This window comes from Sinocyclocheilus anshuiensis, unplaced genomic scaffold (assembly GCF_001515605.1).
Source record: "Sinocyclocheilus anshuiensis isolate Anshui unplaced genomic scaffold, SAMN03320099.WGS_v1.1 scaffold175, whole genome shotgun sequence".
NCBI lineage: Eukaryota > Metazoa > Chordata > Actinopteri > Cypriniformes > Cyprinidae > Sinocyclocheilus > Sinocyclocheilus anshuiensis.
Genome location: NW_015548208.1, coordinates 1199249 through 1211116, shown reverse-complemented (window position 1 = coordinate 1211116; position 11868 = coordinate 1199249). Strand labels below are relative to the sequence as shown.

At 37.3% G+C, this 11868-nt stretch overlaps 2 protein-coding genes across 2 annotated transcripts in view; one reads left to right on the top strand and one right to left on the bottom strand.

The window, feature by feature from the left end:
* LOC107653681 (probable serine/threonine-protein kinase kinX) overlaps positions 1-9230 on the bottom strand; it is an 11102-nt gene extending 1872 nt beyond the window's left edge. The window contains exons 1-2 of the mRNA XM_016440475.1: positions 7279-9230; positions 755-864 (exon numbers count right to left, since the gene is read on the bottom strand). Coding sequence (XP_016295961.1) covers positions 755-864; positions 7279-9117 — 1949 coding nt within the window. The 5' untranslated portion in view covers positions 9118-9230. The remainder of the gene's footprint in view (positions 1-754; positions 865-7278) is intronic.
* Positions 9231-10028: 798 nt separating this feature from the next.
* Positions 10029-11868, top strand: part of LOC107653682 (calcipressin-1-like) — a 24994-nt gene continuing 23154 nt past the window's right edge. The window contains exon 1 of the mRNA XM_016440476.1: positions 10029-10484. Within this exon, the coding sequence (XP_016295962.1) occupies positions 10365-10484 (120 nt within the window). The 5' untranslated portion in view covers positions 10029-10364. The remainder of the gene's footprint in view (positions 10485-11868) is intronic.

Below are 11868 nucleotides of genomic sequence, written 5' to 3'. Positions count from 1 at the left end.
ACTTTAATTTTGATTTCATGGGGACTTTAAATTACGAAAACTAAAATTGAAATTAAAATAAATTAAAGTTAAATACACACACACACACACACACACACACACACACACATACATAAAAATAACAAAAGCTGATATCAAAATAACTAAAACTGAAATAAAAATTCATAAGAGCTAAATACAAATATAAAAAAAATTTAAATGTCAAAAGCGCATAAGAAAATTGCTAAAAACTGAAATTAAAATGAAAACTATTAATAACTCATTAATACATACTATAATTATATATACATAATACTAAAATAACACTACACTATCCTCAGTAACCATAGTCAAAAAGTCCTAAAGCAATATTTATAGGATTGTAAATGAAATTCCTATCATTATTTTGTAAGCAAAAGTATCTCAGTAAATCCTGATATACATCATTCATCCATCATCCATCAATTCCTACATGATTCAGTTAATCAGAATAATGTCTTAAAATCTGTGGGGGTATTTTATCTTATTAGGAATCATAATTGTACTACATTTATATTTATGAATTTGGCAGATGGTTTTATCCAAAGCATCCACATTCAAGGTATACATTTGATCAGTTTATACAGTCAATGGGAATTGAACCCACGGCCTTGGCATTGCTTCTTGCTCATGCTCTTGAGCTACAGGAACGTCCTAATGGAAATATGTGTTCTCTGAGATCTTGTTTGTGTGGAACGAGCACAGCGGGTCTTTATCTGTGAATATTGTGCTTCACCTCTTGAGGTCCACAGTGGTTACGTTGAAGATGACTCCTTTCAGCCAGAGGATCATGAAGAGTCTCTGAGAGAACGGACAGTTCCCGATACTCTCTCCATCACTGCCGGCCTGGGAGACACACAGATTATCCCATCATTCCTTTCATTACAAACATCGATGCTCTTCAAAAGACTATGGAGTACAATGAGTTTGAAGGCGTTTTTGATTTTGTTTTCTCTGTGCGTTGCAAAAATGTCCTGATGCATGAAGACATTGTATGGCAAAATGATGATTTTAAGGGAAGTTTAAAATGTTGCAGATTTATGCAAATTCCTAAAATGATCACATTTTAGGCTGTCGATGGAGATTAATTAGCTCCGAGATGAACACAAAATCCAGAATAATAACTCAGAAGTCATTACAAGGGCCTGACATATTATGGAATATATTTAATAATATATCAATTTTAAGTATTTATATTTTATTTATATTTAAAGTTATTTAAATAAGCAATGGTACATATTTGACTAAAGGAGTTATTTTAAAGTGGTTATTTATTAATAAATAATATTTAGATGACTTTCAAATCCAAACAAGCTTCTTTCATCACCTTGTCCCATAGAATAAGAAGAAAAGAAATTAAAAAAAAAAAAAATTTAAATAAAGGAACAGTTCACCCAAAAATTTAAATTCAGTCATCATTTACTCACCCTCCACTTTTTCACAGTTTCTTTCTTCTGCTGGATACAAAAGATATTTTGAAGAACGTAGGTAACCAAAGAGTTGACGATAGCCATTGACTTCCATAGTATTTTTTTTTTCCCACACCATGGAACTCAATGGCTACCGTCAACTATTTTCCAACTATTTACCAATATTCTTCAAAATACCTTATTTTGTTGATGGTAGTCATTGACTTCAATAGTATTTTTTTTACTATGGAAGTCAATGGCTACCGTCAACTCTTTGTTTACCAACATTCTTCAAAATATCTTCTTTTGTGTTTAACAGAAATTCATACAGGTTTGGAACGACTTGAGGGTGAGTAAATTGTGGCAGGATTTTCATTTTTGGGTGAACTATCCCATTAAGTGAGCTCTCAGCCTCTTTGAACCCCACGATACAATAGGAAAAACCATTAAGGAGCCAAATAAGCTTAAACTGTTCAGCTACAGAACAAACAACATCACAAGATGTTTATTCAGAGCACAGTACCAGGAATTCTGTCCATAATTTTTTAGATTTTGAGTCAATATTCAACCCTAGCATATGCGTTAATATTGGCGTTTCTTATTCATACACTCAAAATATGAAAAACAAGGCTATTCAATTTACTTGTCAGCAGGCAGCTTGTTTAGACAAATGGATTATTATGTGAACAGCCATTATTAATATTTTCTCATAATTTTCCTGTTTATTTTCGTCTGGGAAAATGCTTTTAAACTGCTTTAATCTTAAACACAATGAGACTACAGTTGAATAAAGCATATAATAAGAAAATTAATCATCAAGAGTCTCTCTGTGGCATTTAATTTATAATGAAACTAAATGAAAACTATTTCTATTGTGTCAGCCTACTTTTTTAATCTAATAGGAATAAATGTTTTATTTCTTTAAAGGTTTAATGTGAGAATGTCTTACCTTCACAAACAGCTCAATGCTAGGAAATCCCAATTTTTTAGCTTCTACATCGAACCAAGCCATCGTGAAATAATTCAGCAGCTATGCTGCTTTTACATGTCTCACAAATCAAACCAACTTCTCAGATAACACTGAATGTTTTCTCAAAACTCTACATGTATAAAAATGTATTTTGCTCAGTTCTTTGTGCAGTCAGAATGACTGATTTAATTTGGAGTCTGTCTTCATGTTCTGTGGGTGTTTGGGGTGGAAAAAACGGTCAAACATGCAGGATGAGACACTGAAACGTTTGTTCATTGTTAAGAGCAATAGAGACGCCGTTCACGAGATGTGTGTTATGAAACAGTTTTATAGAACATCATTGTAAAATATGTTCTTTATGATGATGGGAATCTCGGTTATGATTTCCAGCACACTAATCTAGAAATAAACAATATACATTACAAAACAAATGATTTTTGCAGTGGTGTACATATGTGTCTGCTGCTTTACTGGTAAAGGCCTCGGTTTTAGGATTGAGTGGATTTACTACTGTATTACTGTATTCATGAGTCTGGAGGTTGTGGAATGATTATGTGAGGTCTGGTCACCTGAAGATAAGCTGCCCATATTAACAGGCTAAAAATGTCTTCCGTGTGCCGAGGGAAAATCAGACCAATGTAACGCCAGTAGAGGGCAGAGCATCATCTTTTTAATGAGTACTGCTATTAATCAGGCTGTGTCTGTTTATATATATATATATATATATATATATATAAAGTTCAGACTCTAAAACCTGATTTAATTAGCCACATTTGAATATAAGCACACCTTTAACTGCATAGCAATTACATTAATTAAACTGCATAATGTGTCACATTTTATGTCAAATTTACTGTGGGGCAATAAACAACTGCTCAGCAACCATACAGAATAGCAAAGGAACTGCATAGCAACATGTTAAGCACCATTCCTAACACCCTAGCAACATAGGTTAAATACCATTTAGAACATCTTAACCACCATTAAGAACACCATAGCAACCTCATAGCAACAGGCTAAAAACCAATCAGAACACCTTGGTAACGTCCTGGCAGCCACACACAACACTCTAGCATCACGAGGGTGAGTTTTGCACATGCAAGAATTTTGCTGGACAGGGTCAGTCCACTTCACTGCCTAAACATTCAAAAACTCAGACTAACAAACACGATAATGAGATTGGTGTGTGGAGGAATGGTTGGAGACGATTAACCCAGTCCACTATCAGGACAAAGACATGGAGATGACAGCACAAACACATTACTCACTCAGAAATATAAGAACAGAGGCAAAACACACACTCAAGGATCTGCCGTTTACAGAGGTGTAAAGTATTGGAGTAAATATAATTAATTACTGTACTTGAGTATCTTTTCGGGTACTTTGTAGTTGTACTAAGTATCAAAGATATTAGCAACTTTTACTCTTTACTTCACTATATTTTTGAATGAGTATCTGTACTCTTTACTCCACTACATTTGAAATGAGTGTTGCAGTTACACATTACATTTTGCATGGACCTAGCTTTTTCTGCAGCAGTTTATTTCTGCTACAAAAGATGTGATACTGCCTATTACATGTCACTGAAAGTACTGCATCTTGTGCGTTTTGCCCTTACTCACCCAAACTTGTCAACAAGGCTACTTTATGTGAATGTGAGTTCCTTAGCAAGTATTTGTGAATCAGCGGTGTTTTATATATGAGATGAGGACATGACTGCAGCCGGCAATGAGGCCCAAACCAGCACATCCACTGCAAGAAGGCTTCGGCTTTTTTATTTTACTTAACATTATTTTATTCATCCATTATACTGAAGAGACCTTTTTGAAAGATATTGTTTTTTGTTTGTTTGTTTTGTTTTGTAATTTTGAGGTGTTCAGTTTTATTTTGGTTTTAGAAAATAAACGTAATTGCTCTCCTCACAAATCAACTCTTTCTTGTTTTAGTTTCATGCTCTCTGTGCCTTGCCCTGGAATTTTATGTCACTTCCTGTCTCCCGTGGTGTTTGTAGTCAGTTTGTAGTCCGTTTGTTCATTGGTTCCCCTTGATTAGTCTCCCCAGGTGTGTCTTATCTTGTTAAGCTTGTTAGCCCCCTGTGTGTATATATAGTCCGAGGCTGTGTCCGAAATCGCCCCCTATACCTAATCAAAATCTAATTTTAAAATTAGATTAAAATCTAAAACCTAATCTATAAATCCTAATCAAACAATTTAATAATCAATTTACAATGAATTTATACCCGTGTTGTACATTATGCTGTACGCCATGGATGAGCGCTTTGTAAAAATGAACGGATTGATTATTCAGCTGCGGGCGCCATCTTCTGGCGAGATGCGGGAATTCATTCAGCGCGTGACTCTCAAGGTGCATTATGGGCATTCTCTAGCCGTTGAGCGTGCACCAGTTGTACACTCGTTTTTGCAGTGCATTGTGGGATTGAATGAGTGCACTTGAGAACGTCCACTATGGTTTCGGACACCACTAAAAATGGCTGTTCCCTCAAATAGTGTCCTATTTAAGGGTATAGGGGGCGATTTCGGACACAGCCCTAGTTTTTCTTTAGTTCCTTGTGAGTTGTTGAATGTAATGGTTGTCAGTTTGCCAGTCATTCTGTTCTTTGTTCCCTTTGGTTTTTGCCTTACTGTTTGTTCTAGTTTTTCCAAGAAATACCAGCACATAGATCCTTGCCTCTGCCTGTTTTCCGCAGCTTCTCCACAAAGTTACAGTTTTTCACTGGCATGTCTCTTTGACTAGTGCATCTTTGAGCCTATATTTAGTATAAGTAAAATACTTACGTACTGTTAAAATCAGATACTCTAAGACTTTTACTCAAGTTGTTTTGGAATTGGTGACTTGTAAGGTGTAGTGGAGTAATTTTCACTGTAAGGTATCTGTACTTTTACTCAAGTATGGTTTTTAGGTACTCTTTACACCTCTGGCCGTTTATCACTGAATAACAGGCACAGGTGCATCTTTAATGAGATAACTGTGTGTAAATGCCGTCACTCAGATCCTGCTGACTAAAGCAAAACTACAAAACAAACACAAACCTGTGACCAGACACTAAATGAGGTTTGTTTTTATTTGTTTGTGATCTGAAATCTGAAGAAGTTGCACTTTTCACTTTGTTCTACTGAAACACGCACAAAGGCAGTCTTTGTTACAGGAATCACTCTGCAAAAATGTACGGGTGGATTTAAGGGCATTTTTACCAGGCTTAACGTCCCGCTGCTCAGCCTCCATCATACAACAAGAAATAAATAAATTCAAAATAAATAATAATAATAATAATAATAATAACATAAGTAAATAATAAAAAAACTACTTTTCTACTACTGCTGTTGTTTTGCTTGGTTAAGAACAACAAAGCTTATAAAATAAAATAAAATAAAATAAAATAAAATAAAACTACTATTGCACTCGCAGTTAAATGACAGACAGATACATACAGTAGATAGATACATAAATAAACAAATAAATGTTCTTTTAAAACACCTGAATGTGCATAATAAAAAGATTAAATGCACATCTATGTTTCAGTTAACACAACATCTGAACAAGTTAACTGCAAAGGTCATACCTACAGCCAGATCTTTCCTAATGTTGGTTGAAAATAATACTTTGTATGGTACTTTCTACTGGAATGTTCTAGAATCAAGAAAGAAACACTGCAGGTTGTGTCAGATTCATTTTTAGCTCACATATAAATCCATTAGCTCAACACCCTGCTGACAATAATCTCAGTTAACTAAGTATATCACGAGCAACAACCATTTATGAAGTACATCACAAACAGGGTGGGAATTATGATTTGAACCTATTTTCTTGAACTTTTGTCTTGAACCTTAAGCCTTAATATATTACTTCATATATACTGTTTATTTTGTTTACGACTTAGTCTAAGCTATTTAAGTATCTCGTCAGGTCAGTGGCTGCTGAATAATAACACTCTAGACCTAAGCTGGTTCAGCTCATGATTAGCTTAAATGACCAGTTCAAACGCATTAGTTACCAGTATAAGGTATGTTTTTGGCACTTTCATGCTAATTTTTGCAGGTCGCCCAGCAATAATACCGAGTTGGTGCTCCGGCAACAACAACCAGCTTAACCAACTTGTTCCAGTAACATTGCCCTGGACTGGGAATTACAGTCTGGTTTTCTAGAAGCAGGATGACAGACGACCAACTGACCAGTAGAGCAAAGACACTAATGCAATTAGTTTTGATGATAGTGACACCATCTGCTGAGCAGGACATGCTGTCACTGTAAGAAACTGTATGCTAATATGGCTAACAGTGCTAACAAGACAGCCTTGTCATTGTCATTCCTAAAACTTTACCTAAAGACTTTACAATGCTCACATCATTATTTCTGTCAGTGTTTCTACAAATTATTTATTTATTTATTTTACAGTAAAACTGTGGTAGCTTATTAAAGAAAACAGTATCATTTTTAAAATATTATAAAAATTTTAAATAACTGCTTTTTATTTGAATAATATTTAAAAGTGTAATTTATTTATGTGATGTAAAGCTGAATTTTCAGTAGCCACTGCTCCAGTCTTCAGTGTCACATGATCCTTCAGATATTATTCTAACATAATTATGCTGATTTGCTACTGAAGAAAAATTTAATTTAAATCTATTGCTACTAAAGTAGAAGTGTGGTAGCTTGGTATTAGCCATCATTGAAATAAAATTAAAGGATTTTTTTAAGTTCCCAGGTTGCGTAATGACTTTGTAGATCTACAGTATTTAAGCAGAACCTGTAGTTACAATTAAAAAAGAAAAACCATGTGTTTGTGACACTCATTGCCTTCTAATTCTCCATTATACAGATAAATATTGATCACCATATGCCTAGAAGTAACATTAAATTTACCTTCACATAGAGGGAGATCTGCTGGTCATGAGGATTGCCCTCCTGTTGAGCTGGAGTCGACATCCTTGTCTCCTTCACCAGGGGTTTTTCCTCTTCCTGTTGAACTACAGCAGCTGGTAGCCCAGGGAATCCATTCGCCATGGTGACCTCTTGAACTTTGGCCTTGAGATTCACTTCCTCTTCACTGCCCCCACTTACAGTTCTGATCTGACAGCCAAGGGGCTTCGGTGGCTCTTGGAAATGGTCATCAGAGCTCTCACTGGCCTTCAACCAGGCCAGTATGGTCACTTTACATCCCCCCTGGGCTTTCCTCCTGGGCTCATCTTCAATGACAGCCTTGAGCTCTTCTAGCCAGTTCCCCGCCCCCTCCTCTATAGGTGTTGGCACTTCTTGGTTGACTTGTTTTGGCTGTTCCTTTACAGCATCACCTCCCTCTGCAACCTCCCGTTTGTCATTGCCGAGTTGTTCTTGCTTCTTGCACACCCCCTCTTCTACAACCTCAGGTTTAACAAGTTGCTGTTCTATCTCTGTACAGCTTCCCTCCTCTGCAGGAAGCTCCTCCTTCTTGACCTGCTTTGGCTTCACAGAATTCTCTACAACTCTTTGTGACTCATTTTGAATCCTTTCAATGCTCTTTTTATCAGCTTCTCTTGTCTCCTTGGGTCCATTGACAATGGCTGATTGGGTATCCGCTACTATTCTCTCAAAGTTTTCCAGATCTCTGTCCCCCACCACCTGTTGCAGTCGCTCTAGTGTTTCACATTTTTGCACAATGCTTTCCACTAATTGATCTGAATTCTGGACCATCTCCTCTATGGTTTCACCAATCATATAATTTGATAGTTGCCCTGGTGCAATCCAGTCAATTGCCTTTTCTTCTGCTGCATTGTAAGTGGTGGACATCTCTTCATCATTATTTGTCGCTAAGGCATCTTTGTGCATTGGCTCTCCAACTGCTTTGCAGTACTCAAATAGAGACATCTTGGTTGTAAATTGTTCTTCGCCAACATTATCAAATTTGGCTGGTTCTTCCTCTTCACAAAGACTCTGAAAGTCTTCAACTGATTCTGCTGATTCTGTCCGTGGCTCTTCATCTACATCGTTTTTTATACCCTCATTATCCCAACTCTCCACCTTCACCTCCACCTCTTCATGCTCCTCTTCTTGCAAAATGATGTCACTTTTTACCTGCTGAATTTGATCCTCTCTGGACTTTCTTATTTTCTCAAGAAGGCCACAGGTAAACTCTCTTACCTCAGAGTGGAGCAGCTCCTGCCATTCCTGCGTTTCTGTCTTCCTTTCGCTCAAAGTCTCCACTTGTGGTTCATTGCCTTCCCTTTCTTCTTCGTACAGCGTTGCCAGCTTGTGATCTGCTCGATCCTTGTCCACTTCTCTGAACGTTCCTGCAAACTCTTCAGCTTCATTTCGAAGTTCTGAAACTTGTGTTTGCGTTGTTGTTTCCTGTTCAACCATTACCTGCAGCTCAGGCATTGTTAATTTGGCAGTTATGTCCACTTCTTCCTCCATCTCTCCAGCATTTACCTCTTTTGTAGTTTTGTTTTGAAGAACTGCTCTCTCCACATCTTCTACAATATCCCTCTCCTCTATTTTATGGATGACCACGTCTGTTGAAGGCGTTGCATTGCCTTCTCCATCATCATCATCTCCAATGTGGATATCTTCATCCACCTCTTCGGCCAGTTCAACCTCATCTTCCTCCTCCTCTTCCTCCCCAGTCCGCCGATCTTCCATTTCCATGCATGACCCTACTGGACAGTGGATGACAGCTCCATTAGAAATCTCCATGTTAATTGTCATATCACCTTTGGCCTGGGCCATAATTCAAAAGCTAGAAAACTGTTTAGAGTTTGCTGTAACTCCGTAGACCTTGTTGTATAACTAGCACACCAAAGCTGTTCTGTCTACCTCTCCAGTCTATGTTCTGTAGAGGTATCTAGGACTTATTCTCCACCTCCCCCCTGATCCCCTCATGACTTGCCTGCCCGCTCAAATCCGCTCCTTGGATCTTCCATTTCCATGCATGACCCTACTGGACAGTGGATGACAGCTCCATTAGAAATCTCCATGTTAATTGTCATATCACCTTTGGCCTGGGCCATAATTCAAAAGCTAGAAAACTGTTTAGAGTTTGCTGTAACTCCGTAGGCCTTGTTGTATAACTAGTACACCAAAGCTGTTCTGTCTACCTCTCCAGTCTATGTTCTGTAGAGGTATCTAGGACTTATTCTCCACCACCCCCTGATCCCCTCATGACTTGCCTGCCCGCTCAAATCCGCTCCTTGGGAGCCTGGTCAGCTCAAGATGATCGGTTTAAGGGTAGAGCATGTATTTAAAGTGATTTGGAATTCTCCATCCTGTGTGCTACCTCAAATGAACTGAAATATTTATACAAAACTATATATATATATATATATATATATTTGAAAAAAGACATTTGAAAAATATATAAGATCATAAAGTATTTAGGTTTATAGGTCTTAAGAACAGAGAAAATAGTATATAGAATAGCTAACCAGCCAGATTTTTTTTTTTTATCATTTTCACAACGAATACTTACATCAACCAATGCTTTATGCACAGCGCTCGTGCGTAAGCGGAAATCAGGTCATAAAGTATTTAGGTTTATAGGTCTTAAGAACAGAGAAAATAGTATATAGAATAGCTAACCAGCCAGATTTTTTTTTAATCATTTTCACAACGAATACTTACATCAACCAATGCTTTATGCACAGCGCTCGTGCGTAAGCGGAAATCATGACGTCATATCAGCTGTTTTGGCCTCCAGTGCAGTCTGTCGCAAGTATACGTCATTTTCGTTTCAGGAATACATCACGGGTTTACTAGTAACACTATGCAGCACATTTCATGTGCGCTAGCATTGCATGAACAGTAGCGTGTGTCAACTTGAGGGTTCGCGCTGCTTTGTTTGGAGACGCTGCTTTTGCTGAAAGTAGAAAGCAGAGCAATGAGAGCATGACGCCATGAGCTGAACTCTGAAACGTTTGAGATCAAAGGCACCGCAGTTGAGATCAAAGGCACCGAACGCCGCGGTTCCATCTGTTGCCATGCAGCAGTCAGAGAGCGGCGGAGGGGCGGCGACTTCTGAAGTCCAGCTCAACGACCAGCCCAACGCGCTCATCGCGTGTAAAGTGCCCGAAGAGGTTTTTAATGAGCAGCAGTTAAAGGTAGGCGTGCATTCGCTCTGCTTTACCCCAATTATTACTCTCTTTACCACAGCAGTGAGACCTGACCTCGCGGAAGTAAGAGTGTTCCATCAAAGCTGTATAGTGCAATAACTAAATTGTTGTTCTTTATCAATCTGAAATGAGCAATTTTTCATTTTCTGGACCGATACTTGTAGGACATGAGCACTGCACAAACAAAAAGTACTGTGAATCACGTTAATACTGTATTTTTAGTCATGTACCATGGTAATACCATTTTTTTTACGTGTACCTTGGTAATGCCTTACCATGGTAATACCATTTTGTTTTTACATGTACCTTGGTAATACCTTATTTTCTTGGACATGGTATTGTCATGTTTTTGGACATTGTGCCATGGCAGCACAATGGTATTTGCATGCACAGTGGTAATACAATGTTTTGGACATTTTCCTTTGGGAATGTTGTTTTTTTTTCTACCATTGTTTACTTAAATGCACCCAAAAGTGGCATTATCACTAGGCTGTTCTTTTAGACACTGTACTATTGTACGGTATTTTGGAAATGCATTTTTGGACATAGTACCACAGTAGTTTTTGTAAAGGTGCACACATGAAATGTACATTAATTTGAACAAGTATGTGTCCTGGGGTGTATTCCAGAAAGTGGGTTTTGTTGGAAACTCAGAGTTTGTTAACCCCAGAAAAGGGAAACTCAGGGTTTTCGGTTCCAGTTAAAGACAAAACTAAACCTCTCGGTAAGTTACCATAGTAACTTACTCTGTGAACCTCAGTTTATTTGGTCATCTTTATGTTCTACAAATACAAAAGCAACAAATTATTATTTTCCCTGTTGGATTTTAATATTGGTATTGTGGCCATCTCCTCTTCATCTGTCAGTGATGCTGGTGCAGGTTCTCCTCCCATTTTATGAGTCTCTGCCTTCTTGCTGTTGGCTTCTGAATAGAAGTCAAATGTTTTTCATTACCCTAATTAAGAAATGTAGCATGATGGATTAGAGAACATTTAATTATGTGAAAAAGCATTAGACTATGTGGGAAAAGCTACTGCACATTGAAATAGATATACACTGAATGATATTTATTGAATGTCAAATGTTTGTAAAGTCATGTAACATTAGCCTACACCCATTTCATGCTTGAAGCTATACCTGATTGAATTATGTTTTTAATTTTTTTCTGCTGCCACATTTTTTTTAATTTTTTTTTGCCTGTGGGATACCATGAAAATGAATATTAGTTCAATAAATTACCTTTCTGCCAGTTTTCACCTCTGAAAACATTAATTTAGAATTAAAGTTACATATTTCGTAGTATGCGGAAGTCTTTTTGGCAACTGTTGCCATGGTGAATCATAATTTCGGAGCTCCATTGATCATGGCTTTT